This window comes from Paramormyrops kingsleyae, chromosome 25 (genome assembly GCF_048594095.1).
Source record: "Paramormyrops kingsleyae isolate MSU_618 chromosome 25, PKINGS_0.4, whole genome shotgun sequence".
NCBI classification, from domain to species: domain Eukaryota; kingdom Metazoa; phylum Chordata; class Actinopteri; order Osteoglossiformes; family Mormyridae; genus Paramormyrops; species Paramormyrops kingsleyae.
Window position 1 is genome coordinate 19286478 of NC_132821.1, and position 23442 is coordinate 19309919.

The 23442-nt window shown below is 53.5% G+C and overlaps 1 protein-coding gene across 8 annotated transcripts in view; it reads right to left on the bottom strand.

Moving 5' to 3' along the window:
- Nucleotides 1-385: 385 nt before the first annotated feature.
- Nucleotides 386-23442, bottom strand: part of fat1a (FAT atypical cadherin 1a) — a 47214-nt gene continuing 24157 nt past the window's right edge. For 2 of the 8 annotated variants that reach the window (XM_023830737.2, XM_023830738.2), the window contains exons 5-29: nucleotides 23121-23435; nucleotides 22797-23007; nucleotides 22366-22434; nucleotides 21819-21958; nucleotides 17998-18273; nucleotides 17631-17841; nucleotides 12999-17072; nucleotides 12256-12452; nucleotides 11978-12131; nucleotides 11087-11320; nucleotides 10055-10444; nucleotides 9732-9946; nucleotides 8441-8578; nucleotides 8206-8349; nucleotides 7772-7969; nucleotides 6740-7553; nucleotides 6514-6645; nucleotides 6257-6414; nucleotides 5674-6136; nucleotides 5436-5589; nucleotides 5236-5346; nucleotides 4519-5138; nucleotides 4298-4435; nucleotides 2611-2646; nucleotides 386-1985 (exon numbers count right to left, since the gene is read on the bottom strand). In XM_023830737.2, the coding sequence (XP_023686505.2) occupies nucleotides 1390-1985; nucleotides 2611-2646; nucleotides 4298-4435; nucleotides 4519-5138; nucleotides 5236-5346; nucleotides 5436-5589; nucleotides 5674-6136; nucleotides 6257-6414; nucleotides 6514-6645; nucleotides 6740-7553; nucleotides 7772-7969; nucleotides 8206-8349; nucleotides 8441-8578; nucleotides 9732-9946; nucleotides 10055-10444; nucleotides 11087-11320; nucleotides 11978-12131; nucleotides 12256-12452; nucleotides 12999-17072; nucleotides 17631-17841; nucleotides 17998-18273; nucleotides 21819-21958; nucleotides 22366-22434; nucleotides 22797-23007; nucleotides 23121-23435 (10188 nt within the window). In that variant the 3' untranslated portion in view covers nucleotides 386-1389. Of the gene's footprint in view, nucleotides 1986-2610; nucleotides 2647-2775; nucleotides 4034-4297; nucleotides 4436-4518; nucleotides 5139-5235; nucleotides 5347-5435; nucleotides 5590-5673; nucleotides 6137-6256; nucleotides 6415-6513; nucleotides 6646-6739; nucleotides 7554-7771; nucleotides 7970-8205; nucleotides 8350-8440; nucleotides 8579-9731; nucleotides 9947-10054; nucleotides 10445-11086; nucleotides 11321-11977; nucleotides 12132-12255; nucleotides 12453-12998; nucleotides 17073-17630; nucleotides 17842-17997; nucleotides 18274-21818; nucleotides 21959-22365; nucleotides 22435-22796; nucleotides 23008-23120; nucleotides 23436-23442 lie in introns of those variants that run through there. The other 6 variants (XR_002840494.2, XM_023830744.2, XM_023830741.2 and 3 more) reach the window with 6 other exon arrangements.

Genomic DNA, 23442 nt, shown 5'->3' on the forward strand with positions numbered 1-23442 from the left:
CACCAGGATTCTCCGGAATCCACTGGCTCCAGGTGAGGATTCCCCAACTCCGGTCCAGGAGGGCCAGTCTGCAACACAGTCTGCAGTTCAGACACACCTACTATGCCTGGCAATTAGCTGGTGAGCTGAATAAGGGGTGTCTGAGCAGGGAAATCTGCAAACCAGGACCGGAATTGCCCCAGCTCGCTGCAATCAAGGCAGTTTATTTTGCACAATTTAAATGGTCTGAGAAAGCAAATGAATTAATTTGGCCAACCTCTAAACTGTCAGGCAGTACCTGTTCATTAAATGTCTTCTTTATGTATGAATAAAACACATTCACAGGGTAAATATATGCCCAGATGCACACTATAATAAGCCCAGAACAAACAACAGTACACAAGACTTTTAAGGAATAATTTATTGCCAGTAGGAAAGCATGATCTAATGGGAATATTTAATAAAAACCTTAACAGGAGCATCGTACCTCTCTCACATACAGACACTTGGGAGAACAAAAAAAACAAGTGTCCAAGTTTGCACTATAAATATCGGTCCCATATTCTCTGGTGGAAAAATAAAAAGTTTTGAGTTGGAGTTCACAATCAGATACGACACAAGGATGTGCAGCCTGGGGAAGATGTGGGGACAAGGACACGAGGGACAGAAACAGACAACCCCCCCCCTCCCGCCGCAGCATTGACACCACGACACTGTGAAATGTCACTGTTAAAACTTCAGAAAAATAAAAAGGATAAAGTATCTACAAAACCTAGTAAACCTCAAAATCAAAACTGTACAGAGAAAAATTTACATACAAGTAAATGAGGATTCAAATTAAAAAATGAGTCTGCATGGTTACGGCTACACGGAGACGGGGGGGCCTGCCAGCCTGGGGGGGGGGGAGCAGCGGTGCTTGGCGCTTCTGCCAGGAGGGACGACTCTTCCTGATCCCGGGTGCAGATCCTTCACAAACTGGAGCATGGAGATGGAAACTCAGAGAGATGGTGTGAGCGGATCCCGTGAGCGGATCCCGTGAGCGGATCCCGTGTGCGGATCCCGTGTGCGGATCCCGTGTGCGGATCCCGTGTGCGGATCCCGTGTGCGTCTGGGGATTCCAGTAAGGCGGCCTGCTGAGAGCAGCCAGAGGCCACAGCGCGGGCGTGTGTGTCTGTGCGTATGTGTGTAGGTGGGCATATATGTGTGTGTGTGTCTGTGTACGTGGGTTGAGTGTGTGTGTGCATGTGTGTGCATATGTGCTGTGTGTCTGTATACAAGGGGCTCCAGGCCCGGGAAGGGCCCCCCTGAAGGGCAGGAGCGTGGCTGGAGCCCCCTGTCATGGGGACACATGACCTTGTATGTGTGTGTGTGGGTTAAAGGCTCAGGCACTTCAGCGGGGTGAGCTGCACATCAGACCTGTGTGTGCTGCTGCCTCTCCAGCGCATGGAAGCGCGCTGCCTCGTCGCTGCTCTCGTACTCGCTCAGCATGACCTCAGACTCCTCGCAGCACGCCGACACGTCCGAGCAGGACGCCGCCGATGCGTACAGCGACGCAGACAGGCTGTCCATGCAGGCCGGCTGGAAGTCCCGCGTCCCGTAGGCCAGCGCGTAGGCGGCCCCGTGGCCCTCTGGGGGCTCCGCACCGTACTGGCCCCGAGGCAGGTATTCGCCCAGGCTGTAGTAAGCGTCCCGTGACCGGCCACGTGGCGAAGAACCCGGGCTGGAGGCAGGTGGGGGTGTGGCCCGCGGCGGCCGCAGGGTCCCATAGGCGTCGCCAAGCGGCCCCGACTCCGGGAGGGGGGGCAGCTCGTCGTGGGCAGGGAAGTCATTAGGCGGTGGGGGGAAGTCGCTTTCGATGTCATAGCCGCCGGGGTAGTAGTCGGTGTCGATGCCGTCGGCGTCTCCGTACAGCGGGACAGGCGCCTCCACGATCTCGTACTGCGGGAATTCCTGGATTCCAGGAAGCTGAACACTCGGCATCCAGTCAGATGTGTCCCAGTGGTATCCTGCAAGGGTGAAACGCAGGATGGTGAGACGGGGAGGGTCATGTGTCCCCGTGACAGGGGGCTCCAGCCACGCTCCTGCCCTTTAGGGGGCCCCGTCACGAGCCTGGAGCCCCCTATACACAGAATGTCCCACACCGGGGACCGGAGTCACGACACTTAAGGCATAAGGGATCACATACAGTGACAGGGAACACAGGGCACGCCAGCAGGGGACACACGTAGCACACGCCAGCAGGGGACACATGTGGCGCACGACAGCTGGGCACATGGGTACTGCACACACAAGCACGCCGTGAGCTTTGAGCAGAGCGGCTCTGAGCAGTGCTCAGGCCTCGCCTATGCTTGTTATGATGCAGGGGTAAGATCAAGAGCCACAGGAGGAGTGGTGGCGTTATGGGGGCAGGGGAATGTAGCGTTGTTACATCCAAGGGCCGAGCATGTGCCCACGGGGTGACGAAACTGCCAGTGTAACCGCCCTTCTGTAGGCGGGCCTCGTCAGGGCAAAGCCCACTCTGACACGGCATGGTTTTGTCACAGCACCGAACTTGAGCGCCCCCCCCACCCACCCCCACCCCACCTCCACCGGTGGACTGAGCCAAACGACGGATCTCATGCAGCAAATCACCTCTGGTGTTCTTGAGGTCGCGTGCTGAGAAAGATTCTTTAGGCCCAGGAGGAGCACATAGGGAAGAGAAGAGGAAGAGTTCAGAGCAGTGGAGAAAGTTCTGGAACAGGAATGAGAGGCAGCGTAGAGAGACAGCCTCTATGGTGCCACAGAGCAGGCAGGACATTTACTTAGATGGGCAAACCCTCAAACCAACCTTGGGAAGCAGAGTAAGATCAGGCTACCTTTTAATTTAAAAAGCTATTTAAAGATCGGTGCTGAGTAGCTTGAATTGCACCATGGGAAAAGCGTCATGTGGGTCCAACAGCCACCATAACTGAGTATGCACCAGGAGTTAACAAGTAAATGGCTACCGGCATCAGGTCATGTCAAATATGTAACAAACATACACAGACAGACAGACACAGACAAAAAGACAGAGACACGCACTCACTAAGACAGGCGCACACACACACACACACACACACACACACACACACACATACACACACAGACACATACACACACAGACACATACACACACAGACACATACACACACAGACACAGACACACACAGAGAATTATTGAATTAAAGAGGTACCTTCTTTAGCCACCGAGTCAACCACAGAGCTGACAAGGTGAATTACAGTCACTATGGAGGCTTGTGGCAGCAGGGGAAGCAAAGGCTGGAGTTAGTACACAGGCTTGGCACGGTGGCACAGTGGGCCTAACGACACCCCACACATCACCACGGGGGGGGGGGGGGGGATGGCGGCGGCGGAGTGGCCATTGACACGGATGTGAGACGGACTGTGCTGAATGTCTGGGTGTTGACCGGAGGTCGAAACACAGGAGTGGGACAGAACGAATGGTGGGAGGGGGTACAGGCGGGGGAAGGGGGGGGTTGGGAGTGGGGACTCCGCGCAGCGTGACACGCATGTCCAAGGCACTGGGATGCCGAGCATGACGGTGACAGTATGGAAGGAAGGACCAAGTGAAATTCTCAAGAGTAAAAAATGCCTTTCCTGCTAAGGACACTCCCACCTGTCAACGTCAACGGAGTGGAAGCGTGGGGAAGGACGGGGGCCCACCGGGCAGTCGGCGGGGTGTGGCCATGCTCGGGGCATGCAGAGCGTCTCGGCGGGCAGGGCAGGGCAGGGCAGGGGGCAGCACATGTACCACGTTCCCCCAGCTAAATTGGAGCTGGGTGATGTCAGACACCCCCTGCAGCTTTAGGCCTTTGCACGGGTGTCCGTTAATGGAGCTGGCAGCTCGGGGTGGGCACGGGCCGAGCGGGAAAAGCCTCTTTTTTTAACCTGGAGAATCTCAGCTCGATCTATGTTTGGTCTCTTCCTTCGGTACCGAAACAAAGCAAAAACTTACAAGCTGCCCCTAGTTAAAAACCAGCTCTGGTTCCCTGGACCGGTTTGATCCAAATGGGAGCTGAGTGTGCAGTGGAAGAGGGAAGGAAAAAAAGGAAAAGAAAAATAAAAAAAAAGATGACCCAAAGTCGCCTTTCAAACAGTGACAGCATTTCACATGCAAGCAGAGGACAACCAGCATCCTGCAGAGGTTCCGAACATTGCGACCAGGGAGGTGTGGCGGCACCTCTGCAGGGTAACGGTGGTCTTTACGATGGGGGGTGTCCACCGCTAATTCACTGCGAGGCGGCGCCCAGAGCGGACCCTGACCACCCCGGGAACATACCGTTATCGTCGCAGGACTCGGACTGGAAGGAGCTGAGTGACTGCACCTCCGACAGGCTGCCACGGGCATTGTAGGGGTGGCAGGCGCTGTCCTGCACCTGTTCTTTGGTTAGGCAGGGGTCCAAGTCTACCATTTTGGCTGTAGGGGGGGAGATGGAGTCATCAGTCAATAATGAAGCGGAATGCGGCGACGGCTATGGTGGCGGGGCACTGGCTAATTACCGTCGTAGTCGTAGTCCCATGTCGGCTTCTGGATGGAGTCACTGTCAGAGACGGAGTTGGAGGGTGGTGGGGGGGGCAGGTTGGGGGCCACGCTGCACACGGCCACAGCCTTGCGATGCCCATGCACTGCGTCTGGGTTGAATGTGCTGAACTCAGGGTGCTCAGGGATGGCGGAGCCCTCGAACGAGTTGCGGTCTAGGTTGTTGCGGGAGTCGCTGGGTATGCTGGGCGTGTACGAGATGGGCCTGACGGGCACCTGGGGCGGCACGTCTGAGTAGTAAGGCCTCTGCAGGAAGGGGTGGGCTGCCATGGGGCGCCGGGCCCCACCGCCGTCGTCCTCGGGGGCCCGCTTTCCACGCCGGCACGCTCGCTTGCGCACCGCCACGAACAGCAGGGCCAGGAGGAAGACGCCGGTGATGAAGACGGCGATGCCGACCACCTCCTCCAGGCCGATGTTCCAGGCCGTGGAGACAAGGTCGTTGCGCACCTCGGCCGCCAGTTCGCACAGCTGACCCCCAAAACCGGCCGAGCAGTTACAGTTGTACGAGCCGTATGAGTTCAGGCAGCGGGCACCGTTGGCGCAGGGGGTCTGCACGCACTCATCCACATCCGACAGGCACCTGTAAGGGGGGCGGGGGATAAGCGGGCATATGGGGGGACGGGGCTACATGTGGGTGTGGCTATGTGTGAGTGGGGTTACGTGTGGGCGGGGCTCACCTCTCCCCTTGGAATCCGGGCTCGCACTCGCAGACAGGGCCGTCCAGGCTGTCGATGCACCTCCCGCTGTTCTGACATGGGTTGTCCTTGCAGTATGGGCCCAGCTGGCACCTGGGGGAAGCCAAAAAACATTCAGGGTCTGGGAGACCCCGGTGGGGTCACCACCCCCCTAGAAACTTCCTCCAGTCACAGGGTCTCACCTCTGGCCGGAGTACTGGCCTCGGCACTGGCACAGGAAGTCCAGGCCGTGTGCCAGGCACGTCCCGCCATACAAGCAGGGGTTCGAGGTGCATGGGTTGGCACTGAGCTCACAGCGGAGGCCAGTGAAGGAGCCTGTGCACTTGCAGAAGTAACCTGCAGGAGGAAGCAAAGAGACATCATGGTTCAGCCTATCATGGAGTGAGAGAGTAGCATGCGATGGCGGGAGCGTGTCCGTACCGCCGCCGGGCAGCGAGGAACATAGGCCTCCATTGGCGCAGGGGTTGCTGAAGCAGCCTTCGACCACCAGGGCGGCGCAGCCGGGCGACACGTCCACGGCCTCCTCCAACACGGCGGGGCCGCGCACTAGCGCGAGGGGCTGGGCCGCCAGCGGCAGCTCCTGGCCGTTGAGGCGCACGGCGGCCAGGCAGCCCCGCAGGGCCCCGGGGCCTGGGTGAGTGCGGCCATGCGGCCGGGCATGGCCCCCCAGGAAGAGCCGGCCATCCAGGTTGAGGGTGCGCAGTGTGCCGGGGGCGGCGCCCGATGCTGCGTGCAGCCGGTCAAGCACCAGCCGGGCGTAGTTGCCGTTGACCTCCAGCGACACGGAGTGCCACTCGCCATCATTAACCTGGGCGCTGTGCACTGACACCACGCCGGGCCCACTGCCGCAGTCGAACTTGTACTGTAGGTGACCATTAACAATCTGGCAGGGGGCAGGGGCACATGAAGAGGGAAAGAGGTCAGAGGTCAGCTACCAGCCTGACGGGCCATCGGCTCCATTGAGCCTGGGTGTGTGGAGACCCCCTCCTGCCCGCACACACACCTCCAGGATGCTGTAGTCTGTCCCCTTGGCGTACATGACGGTCCCATGACTGGCAAGCGTCCTCAGCCTCAGCGTCAGCTTGGTCTCCTCCTTGTTCTCGTTCTCCAACAGCCGGTACTTCAGGTAGCCATTGCCATTGAATGTCAGTGAGGGCCCCCCTGTGGAATCCAGGGACATACAGGGTGGTGGGGGGAGGGGGGTTAACAGGACATGGCGAACCACTGAGAGACAGGGCAGGCGGGAGGGTGTGACCTCACCTGAGCACTCCCCCTGCTGGCCATCGGGACACACGCAGCTGTAGCCGTCACCCTTGGGGTCGGCGACGCACTGGGTGCCCTCCGGACATGTGTTACCCTCGCAGGGCCGGACCGCTACCAGACAGTCTGCGCCTGGGGGAAACACAAGTGTAGAAGTGGTTAGGAGACATTCAGCTCTGTGCCGGTACCGCTCGTCACCTGACCACCGAGCCCGGTCTGCCGGTACCTTGGCAGAGGCAGATGGGGGTGCGGTGATGCCGGGGCGTGATGAAGCTGAGCCGTGCCGTGCTGTAGGTGCTCATGGCAGTGCCGTCCAGCGAGATGGTCTCCTGGCAGAAACGTAGCGGGCAGTCCAGGCCGGCACACAGCTTCCTGAAGATGCGCACCACGCGCACGCCAGTCACCTCCTCCACGGCTGCCAGCGAGCTGTTCAGCTTGCGGAAGAGGGTGTCATGTGGCGTGGAGGGCGCACTGGGCCGCTCCAGACTGAGCAGCACGTCCAGGTCACTGTCGTTGGGGGGGTCCACGGGCTGCAGGCTCAGCAGCTGCACGTCGTCACGCCGCACTCCCGCGATGTTACGCAGTGCCCGCTGGAAGTTGCGCCAGTAGTCGGTGACAAACTCCTCAGGTGTGACGCCTGCGATGCGCACAGTGACCGAGCGCTCCAGCGTCTGCTGGGACACGTGCCGCACGTGCACAGCCACGCCGGCTGCCGCAGTAAAACGCCCATCCGTCACACTGATGTTAAGGTGGTAGCGTCCAGGGTCCAGTGGCCGCCCGGCCACCAGCCGCCCGTCGGAGGCGGAGATGGAGAAGAGGGGGGCGGAGCTGGCACTGGAGACCAGGCTGTAGGTCAGCGTATCGTACACATCCTGGTCAGTGGCATGGACCTTCCCCAGGACGCCGCCGGCGTACTCCTCCCCTGGCGCGGCAATGAAGACATCGAGCGGGAGCACGGCCGGGGGGTAGACGCTCTCCTGGACGACGTGCACGTCGATGTAGCAGGATGACTGCTGGGGCGGCCGGCCGCTGTCAGACACCTGTGGGAGGCAGAGACAACGGCTGCTCAGAGACCGTCTGCAGAAATGGCGTTCTGCCACTAGAGGGAGCCAATACACCGCCACTCCTTCAGGGAGGCAGAGAGAGGTGTGAAGATAAATATTGAAATACTCAGTTTGCTAATGACTGCTCCGTTGCTGCATGGGAAACAAAAGAGGGGTAGGGGGAGATGACAGGGGAGGCCTGCAGGCCACCTTACCTGGACGAGGAGGAGGTAGTGCTCCCGCAAGCGGCGGCTCAGCCGGCCCACCACCAGCAACACCCCGCGCGCGTCCATCTGGAAGGCATCGTCCTCATTGCCGTCAACGATGGCGAAGGAGAACGGGGGCCCATTGTGGGAGGCGTCCCTATCGGAGACGCTAAGCTGGAGCACGCTGCTGCCCATGGGCTGGTTTTCCTGGGGGGGTAATTAATGGACCGTTATTCAGAGGCCAGTCTCATTAGCCACTTATGGAAAGCCCCAGAAAGTCGGTTTAAGCTCCAATATTGCTTGACAAACACCCCGAGACTGAATCTGCATCAGAAAAGGAAACAACGACGTCTCTCTCTGTGGGCCTGACCAGACATAAAGGGGATTCCGCTTGGCAGGCAGGTACAGAGTCATACTGCAGCCTGGGGGGCCCAACGTCTCACCTGGATAACAGTGCTGTAGTTGGCTTGGGAGAACACAGGGGCGTTATCATTCACGTCGGACACGTCGATGTTGATGGAGGTACTGCTGGACCTGGGCGGCTGCCCATTGTCCGTGGCCTGCACTGTCAGGGTGTATCCCGAAACCTGATTTAAATGGAGAGGTCAGTCATCAAGTGCATCACAGCATCAAGCTCACATGACGTCAGCATGGTAGCTTGAGGAAGATTCCGCCCACCTTCTCCCTGTCCAGAGAGCGGGCCACCTTGACCACGCCTTTCACCGCGTCGATAGTGAACGTGCTGCCCTGGTTGCCGGACATGATGGCATAGCGTACGTGGTTGTGTGTGGGCCCGTCAGCGTCCTCGGCCACGACCTGGGGGGTGGAAGAGTGGGAGGTAGTCAGAAACGAGGGGCGGACACAGATAGGGCACCGTCACAGTTAAGAGGCCCTGGGAAGCCACAGAGTGACACGAGCAGGTACAAAACCGCACTCCCATACGGGTCGTATATGACAGATGATTAGAGCTCATGTCTGATAAAATGGGCACTGTCAAAGGGGGTTGGGTAGACAGAGAGAGAGAGGGAGCAGGAGAAAGAGAAAAACCGAAAGAGCACTCCAGACAAAACAAGAGGGCTAAAGAAAGAGAAAGGGCTAAACGGAAAGAGAATGAGCACTAGAAAAAACAGAAAGGGCTACAGAGGAACAGAAAAGTGCTACAGAAATAGCTAGAGAAAAACGAAAAAGAAAAAGAAAGGGCTAAAGAGAAAGAGTGATAGAGAAAGGGCTAGAGAAAAAAGAGAAATGGCTACAGAGAAAAATAAAGAGAAAGAGGGAGAGAGAAAAAGAAAGGGCCAGAGAGAAAGATCAAGGGTTTGGAAAAAAGAAAAACTGCTAGAGAGAAAAAGAGAAAAACACTAGAGAAAGTGCTAAAGTATAGGAGAATGAGAACACTAGAGAAAACAGAGAAAGGGCTACAGAGAAAGGCTGATAAAGGGCTAGAGAAAAAAGAAATAGAAAGGGCTACAGAGAAAGAGTGATAAAGGGCTAGAGAAAAAAGAAAGAAAAAGGGCTAGAGAGAAAGAATGCTAGAGAAAGGGATACAGAGAAAAAAGAAATGGCTACAGAGAAAAATAAAGAGAAAGAGGGAGAGAATAAGAAAGGGCTAGAGAGAAAGAAAGATCAAGGGCTGGGGAAAAAGAAAAACTGCTAGAGAGAAAAAGAGAAAAACGCTAGAGAGAGTACTAGAGAAAGAATGAGAACACTAGAGAAAGAGGGCTAGAGAGAGAGAGCGAAGGAGAAACAGCCAGAGAAAGAAAGCGACAGAGAGAAAAAGCGTTAGAAGGAGAGAGAGAGCACTATACAGAACAATAAAGAGCTAGAGAGATGAGGGATGGAGGGAGGGTGGGAGCACAGGGGATGAAAGGCTCCGTGTGTAGGTACTGCGCACGCTTCATCAGTCCTCAGAGAGTCCCTAAATCCTCATTGTGAAGAGCACCAGCCCACACTCTCCCAGCCCAGCACTCACAGCCACGATGGTCCTGCCCAGCGGCGCGTCCTCGCTGACCACGGTAGAATACACATCCTGGCTGAAGACAGGGCTGTGGTCGTTCACATCTGTGAGGTTGATGCTGACCGTGGCCAGGTCGGTGAGGGCCGGGGCACCACCATCAGATGCTTCTACGGTCAGGTAGTACTCATGGAAGCTCTCGTAGTCCAGGGGCTCGATAACGAATATGTCCCCTGCAGGGTGGACACATTTTATGCAGGTTTACCAACTCTTTCCAGTAATGGTTGTGGCGGCGACTCCACAGCGAGCGATACTGTGGACGCGAATGTAAGCCCACGCACCTGTTTGGGGGTCCACGCTGAACATCCCGTGCTCATTGCCAGAGACGATCGCGTAAGTGACCTCGCCGCTGGCCTCCGTGTCGCGCCTGGCGGCGAAGACCCGCAGCACCTGTGTCCCCACGGAGACGTCCTCCGGCACTGCCACCGTGTACTCCCGCCGCTCGAACACGGGCGGATTGTTGTTGATGTCCATCACAGACACAGCCACATGGCACACGGAGGAGAGCCGCCGCTGGACTCCCTGGTCGACAGCACGTGCTGTCAGCGTGTAGGCGGCCTGCACTGTCCGGTCCAGAGGCCTCTGCAGCCGCAGGAGCCCTGAGTGCTCGTCGATGGAGAAGACGCCTCCCGCAGACTCCTCCAGTACGTAGAGCACTGCGCCGTTCAGACCTGCAGGTGCGGGGGCGCCGGGAGGAAGCAAACGTCCACGATCAGCCTCATTACTCAGCAGACCAGCCCGCCGGCCCAAATGAGACAGAGATGGATCAGAACAATAAAGTTGGGACGCCCTGCCGACATGCCGGCCACAAATTACGACATTTATCCGTGCACGCTCGCATGCAGCTTGACGCTGTCCACACCCGCCATGCCAAAGCCCCAAACGAGCCCCCCGCCCCACCGCCGCAGCCATCAGCACAGAAAGAGGCTGGTGTATGCGCCTCGCTCCCATGTGACCACAAACCAAGGCAGCCGAGGTAATGATTGGGGGGGGGGGGGGGGGGGGAGACACACACCAACCCCCACACGCACACATACACTTCCCAATCCTGACACACACTCATATCCTGCCAATCTGTGACACACTCTCTCCAGCTGGACTCTGGATCTCAAAGTACGGAACCAATTTTCATACTTTCTCCTTGCTCTGCCCTGTTTACCCACTGCCTGACAGAATGGAGGGGGTTGGCATGGGCATGGACACAACTGTGCCACAACTGAGGGCTGCACTGGAGGAGCTTGGGACAACAATGGCCATCAAGTGTGGTCATGGCTCCGCCTCCTGACGCAGAGCAGCCTCGCCCCACTGCTCACCCAGGTCAAGGTCCGAGGCCTGCAGCTGGGCCACTGGCGTGCCCAGTGCTGTGTTCTCAAAGACGGTGATGGCCTGGGTCTCCAAGGCGAACTCTGGCGCGTTGTCATTGACGTCCTCCACAGTGATGTGCACGCGGCTCTGGCAGTAGCGACCCCCACCGTCCACAGCCCGCACTTCTAGCCAGTGCTCTTCCTTCTCCTCACGGTCCAGGGACAGGAGCGTCCTCAGCTCACCTGGGAAAAGTGGAGGACATGCTTCAGAATTGTGCTTTCACATTCCCCAGCACTTCCAGCCGGAGCCAGACTGGGACCAGACACGAATCGATAACAGTGCTAAGCCTAATGAGGTAAAATTTGATTTTCAACACCCCTGCCCTCCCCCTCCCCCCAGAATAATTCCTCGAGAGGGAGATCATCTTTCCTGCAAAGCTAAAATACTTCAACCTTGCGGCTTTCCTCTTACATGATTCAGGGGGTTCTGGGAATGAGGGAGATGAACAGCTCTTCATAGGGGCAGAGGGCAACCTCAGCCTTACCCAGGAGTCCGAAAGGTAGGACCTTGAATGCCCGGCCCCCTCCAGGTCCCCATCATACATCATTAAACCATAGCCATAGCCGTCCTGTTGCTACAATGTGACGATAACCCCCCAAGATGTAAGACAAGTAGCTGGGACATGGTCGCAGATCTGGCATGCAATTCACGGCTGCATGGAATCATGGGTCTGGGCCGTGGAGGAGACCCTGACAGCACAGTGAGCAGTGGGGCTTCTCTCCACATTGCGCGCCATCAAATGATCAATTTTTCAACTCAAAAACCTTGTGGTGTTGGGGACCTACGTCTTCCCTGCACCTTAAAGACACTGGGACATCCAGAAACCTAAGACCTCATACCTGTTTCCACATCGATGCTGAAGTGCTCAGACACACCACCGCTCAGTTCGTAGGAGATCTGCCCGTTGGAGCGGATGTCAGCATCTGTGGCTGACACTTGTAGGATCAGCTTGCCTATCGGGGTATCCTCAGCTACGTTTTCCTCATACAAAGTCTGCAGAGAGAGAGAACTTCACCTTTTTGCTGGAAGCCTCTGCACCCTCCCGAGTTAGTACCGGAAGAGTATGCCACGTCCCAACTGACTGCCCCCACATGCCATCGTGTTTTCGAGGACATACCTTTTCACAAGTGGGGCTGTTGTCATTGGCGTCAAGAACCTTCACCTCCACAACAGCTTTGGCCATGAAGGTGCCATCGGAAGCAGTGATGTTCAAGAGGTAGTGGTCCCTGGTTTCCCGGTCTAGGGGCTTCTGAACTGACACCTTCCACTCCCTCTGGGTGTGTTCTATGGCAAACTGCCCCAAGGGGTCTCCACCTGGAGGACAAGGAGATCTGTTACAGCTCACTGTTGCAGCCCAAAATATCCGGAAACCCTAGCAGATGCGTGTGCCACACTAAGGGTCTACAGAACATGCCTCCCTTCCTAAGCTGGAAGCTTGAGCTTTCAGTGAGAATGCAGTCTGTTCCTCCTGTACAACATGCAAATCTCCCATCTCTCATCTGCATGCTTGGATTCGCCTGCCACTTCGTGTTGTGCTGCCAAAACAATCTTCAGAATTACTTCAAAGATTTATTCAGGGACCCTGATACAGTGACAGGAAAATAACAGGTGCCCCAACGTCCACATCGTTTCTCAAGTCGCTTCTCTTTCCCAACCTCCTGTTGTGCCTTTTCCTGAATAACTGTGGCAGCTTTTTTATAGTATTTCATGATGTCAAACTTAGCTCAGCTGTTCACACAAGATAATTGGCACCAAAGGCTGAGCTTTTCCCTGGTGACTTTAAAACTGTAGAGATAATGATACACGTTTCTTAAATGACCCAAACTCCAGTCACACGTGTAAAGATAGGTGCCGACTCACCTGTTATGAAGTAGCTCACTTGCTTGTTGATGTCCTCACTATCTGCGTCAGTGGTGCTGAGGATGGCAATGACGCCACTGGGTGGCGGGTCGTCTTCGCTCACTGTGCCTTTGTACACCTTGGCGGTGAAGAGAGGGGGGTTGTCGTTCACGTCAGCCACAGCCACCTCCACTTTGGTCCGGGCCACCAGCTGTGTCTGCTCCCCACGGTCAGAGGCTAACACGGCTACTGTGTAGCGGTTCTGTTTCTCCCGGTCTAACTCCTTGAGGGTGTTGATCCAGCCCGTCTCACTGTTGACAGCGAAGAGCTCTGCAATTTCCTCAGACTCCTGGTCTTGGTCCAAGCTGTAAACCACCTGCCCATTAGTCCCGGAGTCCTGGTCTGTGGCCTTCACCTGGATAACTGCTGCACCCCCAGGCAGGTTCTCCACCACAATGGCTTTGTAGGGGTTGGATTCAAACAAGGGGGCATTATCATTGACATCTTTCACCTGAATGCTGATATCAACAGCAGAGACTACTTCTGTGCCTTCGTGGTAACTCTGCACCTGCATCGTCAGCAGGTACCATTTTGTCTTTTCATGGTCAAGTTTCTTGTCCAGTTTTAGACTGCCCGTGTCCCGGTCAACGACAAAGACCTCATCCTGGTTGCTCTCTGGAGTGTTTCCTTTGACCAGGCTGTACACGACGGCCTGTTTGCTGTTGATCTGGATAACATCAATCTCTGATCCAATAGGCAGGTCTTCAGCAATGGCATACCTGTAGTGAGATTCAACAAACTTTGGCACTGGTATCTCAGGGGCCAGTATCCGGATGTACACTGGTACAACACTTTCCTTAGGTGGACTTCCACCATCCTTAGCCCTTACATAGAAGGAGTAGAGGTCACTTTCCAGCCCAATAAGACTTTCTTTTGTGACAATGGCACCACTGAAGGGATGGATCTCAAAGTTTTCCTCAACATTTTCCATCTTGGTCTCAATAACATAAACAATGTCAGCATTGCTGCCTTCATCCATGTCAGATGCTGCAACCCTCAGCACTGTAGTCCCCCTCAAAACATCAGATGCAACATTTGCCTTGTATTCTGTGGCCCTGAACTGTGGTGCATTGTCGTTGACGTCGGTCACAATGACATTCACGGTGCAAAACCCTACCTTTCCCCCGCCGTCTTTAGCCATTAGGGTTACAGGGATCATTTTCTCCAGCAAGTTCTCACGGTCAAGCACCTTAAGCGTTCTCACATCTCCATTGTCACTGACAGAAAATTTGTCCCTGGCAAGATCATTCACAATGTGGTAAGACACCTGTCCATAGATGCCACTGTCCTGGTCTGTGGCTTTGGTTTCCACAACCAGCGTGCCATTAGGGGAGTTCTCTATGAGTTCCACAACATATTCTCTCTGCATGAAGATGGGGTTGTGGAAGTTGGCCCCGATGACCATGACCAGAACCGTAGCTGAGCTTCTAAACACTCCATCAGACACAGATACGTTGAGATGGTACGTCTGCTCCATCTGTGGTTTGCGATGGTTTGAAATTACAACTGTGCCTGTCTTTTGGTCAATGGCAAAGTTCTGGTCCTCATTTCCAGAAAGGATAGAGAACTCTAGATTCCTGGCATCCAAGCTGTCGGCATCAGATGCCTGCACTTGAGTAACAAAATGGCCGCGGGGGGCAAGCTCACTGACCGATGCATTGTACAGCTGCTGGCTGAAGACTGGCTGGTTGTCATTCAGATCAGTCACGTAGATGGTCACCGTGACATCACTGGAAAGTGCGGGCACTCCTGTGTCCACAGCGCGCACTGTCAGCTCATGCTGTGGAGAAGTCTCGTAGTCCAGCACACGGGCAGTCCATATGATGCCAGTCTCCCGGTCGATGCTAAAGTAACTGGAATTGTTGTCCAGATCTTCAACTAGCTGATAAAAAAGGGCTTTGTTGTTTCCAGAGTCCAAGTCCGTAGCTGTTATTTGCAGCACAGATGTTCCTACAACAGAGGCCTCGGAAAGGCTAGCGTTGTACTGCTTTAGCTGAAAAACTGGGGGATTATCATTAACATCCTCTAAAATAATGTCCACAAAAACCTCAGCGTGTGCCCCAGTCAGTGAGTCCGTTGCACTCACACTCAACTTATAGGCAGGGTGCGTCTCGAAATCCAGCGGCTGCCTGACATATATGACTCCAGTGTTGAAGTCAATGGAAAAATGGCGGAGTGGGTCTCCTTGCTCGATGGTGTAGATGACCCGAGGTCCCTCGGAATCGCTGGCCTGAACGTGCACTACCGGCGTGTGCAGTTGTACGCTTTCTGGAATCTCAGCACTATAAAATGCCTTTTCAAACACTGGGACGGCATTGTCCACAACTCTAATGGACACCTCTGCCACTGACGAAAGGGCTGGATCCCCACCATCTTTGGCCACTACATAAATAACAAACTCTGTGGCTACAGCCTCCTCTTCCAATTGTTTCTTTAAAGAAATCTCACCCAGCGGACTTATTTGGAAATACTCATGGTGCTCACGGAGGTGATAGTGGACCTCGGCATTCTGGCTGACATCCCTGTCCACTACGGTCACCTGCCGGATAACCTGACCTATCTCTGCCTCTATCTGCACCAATGCGTGGTAGGGCAAGTTGACAAATGTGGGCTCATTGTCATTGACATCCTCGATTGTCACCTTCACAAGGGCATTTCCCACACCATTTGACTTTTCCTGCTTGGTCACCTCCACGACCAAATCGAAGGAGCTTTGCTCCTCACGGTCAAATGGTATTCCTGTGGTGGAAAGCACCCCGGAGGTGCGGCTGACTGAAAACCTCTTGTCAGGGTTTAGGATGGTGTAAAAAAGGGGCTCATTTAGCTGGTTCCCCATGACAGCGATGACAGCCAGGATCTTCTTCTCATAGGAATTCTCCTGAACAGAGGCAGTGTATGTTTCTTGAGTGAACTTCAGGCCGCTGTCCTTGTTCTCCCTCACATTTATTTTTACTGAGGCAGTGCTGGCAAACCGTCCATCGGATACCCTTACCCGCAGTTCATACCTGCTTCTCAGCTGAGACACATTCTGCATGGAAATGACACCTGTGTTGGGATCTATCCTGAATTTATCGCCAATGTTGCCATCCGAAATAGAGAACAGCAACTTGGAGTTCGGCCCAGAGTCGGCATCCGTGGCGTTTACTGTAATCACCTGAACAGCTTTGTACGTCGGCACGGCGACAGATGCTTCATATACCGGTTGGCTGAATTGCGGGGGACAGTCATTGACATCTATGACTTGGATGGTAACGTTGGCCACCTTCTCTGCAAACAAGCGTGGCATTCCCATGTCATGGACCTGGACAGTGAAGTGGAACATGCTTCTCTCTTCATGGTCCAGAGTGGCGATTGTCCGAATGGCACCCGTGCTAGAATCGATGGCAAAGTAGTTATGGGCAAACGGCTCCACGATTTGATAGACTAACATGGCATTGGCGTCTTGGTCTGCATCCGTGGCACGGATAACTAGTGGAGAATTGTCCATGGTCAAAACCACAGTGTTGACTGGGGCTGACTCGCTGACCATGCCTTTAAATTCAGCCTGTGTGAAGACTGGGGCCATGTCATTCTCATCCTTCAGGTGTATGACAAGAGTGGTGTTACTGGTTAGGCCAGCCATGTTGGTTCCCTGGATAATCAACCGGTACAGCGGCTGCTTCTCGTAGTCCAGTGTCTTCTGCGTGACCACGACCGCCGAGTTGGGGTTGATGTCAAAGGCCCCGCCCGTGTTTCCCTCTTTGATCTGATAGAAGACGGAAGACTGGCTCATTGCCGCGACCAAGCTCACGAAGCTCCCTGCTGGTGCCGTCTCACTGATCTCAGCAGACGTCTCCTTCTTGGCGAATCTGGGCGCCGCGTTATCAGAGACGGTCACGGCTATGTGGACAGTTGCCGTGGTGCTCAGCGGAGGGACTCCACTATCAGAGGCCTTCACAGCCAGTTCAAACTGGTTCTTACTGTGGCGATCCAGTTCCTTCGCGACAGTAACAGTGCCAAGGATGGGATCAATAGCAAATAAATTTGCAACATTTCCTGTTGGGAGTGAAGAGAAAAAAAAAAAGATGGATTAGCACATTAGTTCGGCTATCGATTTCTATTCTACAGAGAAATGGACAGGTTTTGTATTAAAATCTAGCTTTAATTTCAGTCTCATGAGGTGAATTAAATTAAAACTATTAAGTTATTAAAGGCCAAACAAACAGTGCCTATTACCACAATTCTGTGCAGAAACGAGACAAACAGTAGATTGCTGCTTTCAGAATGTGGATGAACACAGTAATTAAATTGTTTTTCACACTGCTGTATCCAGACAAGCAGCAGCAACCAGGGTAGTGAAGAAGCGGTGTGTTCCAGCCAGCCGGAGATCAGCCTAAGTGTACAGCTGCTACGATCGGCGACAGCCATTCCAGACATCTCAGGAATGTGGCCTCCATGAGATTTTCCCATTGTTTGGGTTTCCAGTGGCGGGGAAACACAGCTTTTCCCCGAAATTCCTAGTAGGCTGCAGCCCTAACATCAAAAGTATGTGTGCACACACACACACACACACACACACTCATTTACACGGATCCTAGTGATTGGGACCAGTACCTGACTCGATGCTGTAGCGGACCTCGGCATTGTGGCCTGTGTCTTTGTCTCGGGCCGTGACCTGCAGAACGGCGGAGCCCACGGCAGCCGTCTCAAACACACGGGCCGAATAGGAGGGGCTGGTGAAGTAAGGGGCATTGTCGTTGGCATCCTCCACCTTGACGATGACTCTCACCAGGTTCCTCTTCACTGGAATGTCCTGGTCACGGACCTGAAATGGCAGGAAGCTGCTCAGGCGCCAAACCGTACAGACTATATGGCTTTACTCCTCTGTTTGACACTGACCGTATTAGTACCAGATGACTGTAACAAACCCAAATGTCCCAAACGCAAACACATGGGCGCACATGCGTGCCGACCGGCGTACCATCACTGTGAGTGTGTGCTGCCTGGTGGTCTCATGGTCCAACCTCTCGGCAGTGAACAGGATGCCGCTCCCCGGCTCCAGCCGGAACTTCTTGAGGCTCAGTGGGTCAGTGCTGCTCAGTAGAGTGTAGGTCAGCTTGTTCTTCTCGTCCCGGTCCGCAGCATCGACCCGCAGAACCTCAGTGCCAGGTGGGGTATCCTCAGGGACGATTATCTCGTACTTGGACTGGGAGAACTGGGGCCGGTGGTTGTTGGTGTCGAAGACGCGGATCAGAACCTGTTAGGGCAAAGAGGGCTGCTGAGCATTCTGGTCTGTACCTAAAGCAGGCAGGAAGTGTGCAAACAAACAAACAAAAGTGGTATTTCCCTAAATCCGGAGACAGTGGGCTGAGAGTGCAGAGGACACCAGGTTTGTCTCTCTTACATCTCTAAACGCGCCACTCTAGAACCACCCCACGCAATCGCATCACTGTCTCGAGGGACACGTGACCCGCGTGTGACCTTTTCTAGCTCCGAAGGGCCCACAATCGCAGCCTTCATAAAAATGCTGCACATTTCCTGGCCAAATTCGGCGAGCTTCCGTCTCTTATTAGCACAGAGGATTCGGCCCTCGGATTTCAGAAAATGGATTAGGAGGCGGAAAGAAAGACATCACTGTATCACATCCCGACAGCAGTACAACCTTACCTGAGGACTTTTCTGAACACAAAAAATCAGAGGCTTTCTTTTCGCAAAATCACCAAGAGACACCAGGGGGCACTCTTCCACATTTGCTATTCACCGCATTGCCTTTTCCCCGGGCTCAGATAATCCGTGACGAACATTGTGAGCTCCTTGCCGGCTGATGAACGGCCGCTGTGCAAAGCTGCCCACATGGGCCCTACACAATGAGAGGTGGACATCCCATAATGCCTTTGCCACACAAAACGCTGGTCACTGCCGTTTTGGAGCCCCGGCTGGGGGGGTGGAGGACAGAGGGAGTGCTGTGGGACCGCTATGCTGTCAAAACTGCAGTCTATCGATGTGACATGACTGGCAATACTAGCAGTCTGTAAGGGGGAGAGGGGCCACAGGAGACGCTGGCAAGGGGGCTGCCTACAGCTTCCCAAGACCCTTATCTGCGGATCCCCATTGAACCTGCACACCCTCCCAATAGTCTCCCTCAGGAGGAGCCGGATGCCGCGATAAAGCTTCCATACGCGCCGGCCCCAAGGACAGACAGCAAGGCCTCCAGCGAGGTAGAAAGGCAGAACAGAATCGCCCACCAAAGCCACTCGGACACAGTCCAGCGCCTTTCACTTTGCGGAGATTAGACCCATCCAGGAGGCGAGGCAAGGGCCTGCTCTCAGCTCCCGTCTTTGACACTTCATTGTGCACTAAGTGCACACCTATCAAACACATCCCTGACCTGTAAAGCCAGGCCCGGCACTGTATGTTGTGTTTTGGTATGTTGGTGATGTGACGTGGCATGCTGAGGGAGGTGCAGCCAGACCTGGGACCCTCCTGTCGGGGCACTCTGTGTTGTGTTTCGGTATGTTGGTGATGTGATGTAGCATGGTGAGGGAAGTGCAGGCCAGGCATGGGAGATGGGTGACGGTGAAGGCAGTCTGGGGTTGATTATGACTTAAACAGCAAAACAAAACTAAAGACTTGAATGTAGACCTAATTCTTAAAAATAAGTTTTTACATAAAGAGAAAATAGCAAAGCAAAAAAACAAACTTTGGAGAGTATTACAGATTCTTCCTCATTTCCTCAAACATAAGAATGAGTTGCTGATTTTCCCCCCTTCAGATACAAAACAGAGCCTGCTTTTGTGCACAACGGTTTACAATTGTCACAAATCAATATTGGCTGCATAAAACATGGGCAAACACAACATAATTAAGTATACTTATTTACCCAGAAAGAAGTCGCTGCTAATTAATTTTAACATAGTGGGCACCACGACTTGTTCAGATATATACAGTGGTACCTCAGTTCTCGAACTCATTAGAACTCAAATTTCTTAAAAGTCGAACCAACAGTTCGAAAAAAAATGACCTAGAACTCGATCTGAATCTCAGAAGTCAAACCGTGACCACCGACCTAAGATAACTTTACGTGCAGGGAAATGAGTCACGCGGCACATCTCTCAGTGGAAACAAAGGGTAACGCTTCAGTCTCAGCCTCGCATTTGGTGTGATAGCATCGTGTATGTTTACACTAGCTGAATACATATATTTCGACAGTAAAAATACATTTAGACAATGAAAGACAGTAACAGCAATTATTATATAATAAAATATATTTAAAAATAAAGATTTCTTATTATTTTAATAATAATAATAAACCATTAATACATTTAATTATAATAATATTGTCGTGCCGATCGGGGACGGAAGGGAGACAAAGGCGCAGACGTCAGGGTATCAGGGAACACGGGGTTTAATTACAGGTAAGGCAGGCAAAACGCAGACCGACAATACAATGACCGGACTGGGGAAACAAAGTGAAACGCGGACTAAATAGAGAGGACTAATGACAACAACCAGAAACAGCTGATCACACGGGGATTCCACACTTTACAAATGACTGTTTTGATAAATGTGCTTAGATGTGTTTAGTACAGCATATGCTCTTCTTGTTTTATCCGGTTCATTTGGTGTTTAAATGCTAAAAAACATTTAGGTGTAATTTTTTGGGGCTGGGAACCAATGAATTGGCTTTCTATTGTTTCTTATGGGGAAAATTCGATCACAACTTGAACTTTTTAGGATTTGATCCGGAGTTCTGAGGTACCACTGTATATATAATTATGAAAACATGGCACATTTCATGCAAATCCTTTAAATGAACCAAATAGAATTCCGCCCAGTTCGTTACTAAACACGCTACAATATGTAAATATATGGACGGCTCAGTTTTACTCCCCTCAAAGTCAGATGAGCCAGGAGCCATGTTTTAGCTTCTCAAACAGCCACAAAAGAAAACTTGCTTTTGCACGCAACAGCTTACTAACACAAGCAGGTGTGCCATGAAAGACATGCCCTCCTGTGGGCTGGAAGCAGGACGACCCCCAGAAACATTAAACACACCAGTTGTGAATAAATCATACAAAATTAATAAAACAAAATGATTTAACTCATTATTCTACAATAAAACTCATGCAAAGATTTTAGAAACGATGGATCCCGAGTTCATCCCAAATTGTATCCAGTGCAAACTTTTTTAATCAGGGCAGTTGCATGCGTCATGAACTTTTATGCCGGTGCACCAATGGAAATCGGTGAATCTTACCATCCCTAGTACGGGGTTCACCAGATGCCATGTCTAACTGCAAGGAATTTGCCTGGCATGCCGGAGATACCATCACGGCCAGACTAAACAGCATGGTGAGTGAGTGTGACAAGCCGCTGGCCAGTCTCCGCACGACATGAAGGGAGGAGGAGGAAGAGGAGGAGAGGCTCTCAGGCAGCAGACACAAGCAAAAACGCGACACTGATGAGTCACTAAAGAGATAACCTGATGAGTCACCAAGAAATGCTGAAGCAATAGACGGGGTGTCCCGCCTGCCTGGGGGGGCACCCACGCTTCTGTTAGGCTCTCTGAAGAAACTGGGTCTCCTAAGCGTCATAAAAGGCCCTGAGCCGGCAGACAGGCGGTACACCAAGAAGCCAGGAAAACAGGAACGCTGCAAAGAAGCAGAGACTGCTTTCTCTCCCGCGTTGGCTCACTGCCGTAATGAACCGGCTTCTCCACGCCACAGGGCCATCAGGAGAAAGATCCGGATCAAACGGAACCTTCCACAGGCGTCACTTTTTGTCTTTTGTGACGCCGATTACCTGGGTGCTGATGGATCGGGTCCCATCAGTGGCCTCCACGGTCAGGTTGTAACTGGACCTCTGCTCCACATCCAGCGGCCGGGCCACGATGATGGTCCCGCTGCCCTTGCCCACGTCAAATCGGCTGTCCTGGTTGCCACCTGAGATGGTTCGTCGTGGATGAGGGACAGCAGAGGAAAAGTGCATCAGCACCCACTCACTGTGAACAGGCGAATCATCATGCCTGCACCACTGGAAGACCTCGCCCTTACGATCCCCTTATTTATCATGATAAACAGCTTCACTCTCGACTAAAAATAAAACCACATTAAGGACACATACAGGAATGTAGCTCATTACATAAAGTCCTTAAAGCAGGCTAGTGCACGCTGCTGGGAGGGACATCTATCAGCTTCAGTTTAGTGCTGCTCACACGGCGATTAATCATATAAAACAGCACAGTCGACAGCCCAGAGCGCCTGCTCCACTGCGAGCCACATATCTCACGGCTACGGCATCGCACGACAGACAAAGCACCATCACAACACACGGAGGAGCCAGCAGATACCTTCTGCTGTACAGTTCAGGTCACAAGCCATCTGAAAGATGGAGAATGTGTCTTTATCTGGTGTGCCTCCTTGGCGAACGCAACAAAACAAAAAAAACAAACGGAAAATTCCGGAAGAGGGGAAAGCGAAAAAGCAGAAAAACACAGGAGAGAAGAGAAAAAGACGTCTGTCAGTCAAACAGAGGCAGGTTAGGAGAAGTAGGGACAGGTGACAGAGGACATTCCAGAGCTTCTTACATGCCAAACACCATGCAGGGGGATCAGCAATGAGGGAGAATGTTCTGGGTGATTACAGCTGAGATTGTGTGCTAATCCATTAGGTGAATTTATCTTATGAGCAAAGCCTTATTAGAAGCACGGCCCTTTCCATTAATCGGCAGAAATGTGCTCCTCACCGCCCCGCCATCCCATACAGAGTGAGCGCTGGCTACCTGTGATCTCGAACCACACGGGCGTGTCTGTGGGCTCGGTGGTGATGACTCCCACCATGTGCTTCACGGGATCACTCTCCATGACGGTGAAGGAGAAAAACGACTCCTCGAAGGCCAGAGGCCGGTCGGATGGCTCTGGCTTCGGGATCCATTCGATGTGCAGCCGGCAGGTGGACGACTTCTGGGGCCGGCCGTTGTCCACAGCTTTGATCTACAGCCACACGGGAGGAGACATCAGCTTGTGTGCCACACCTGAGACCTGACCTAGTATGGGAACACCTTCAACAAAGGCCTCCATAACTGTCAGCAGGGAGACAGGCTTACCGTGAGGATGTCATACTCTCCCGCAGACGAGGACTTTTTGGAAGACACCAGGCCAGTCTTGGGCTCAATGAAGAACTTAGCCTGCTCGTCCCCTTCCTCGATGCTATATGAGATCTCGGCGTTGGGGCCCTCATCCCGGTCTGAGGCCACAACCCTGTATACGGGCTCCCGTCGAGCCGCTCTCTCTCGCTCAGGCAGCTTGATCTTGTAGATCTTCTCCAGGAAGAGCGGCCGGTTATCATTCTCATCCAGCACCTTCACGATCACCCGGACCGCTGTGGACATGGCGGGTGTCCCATGGTCTGAGACTGTGATCTGTGGG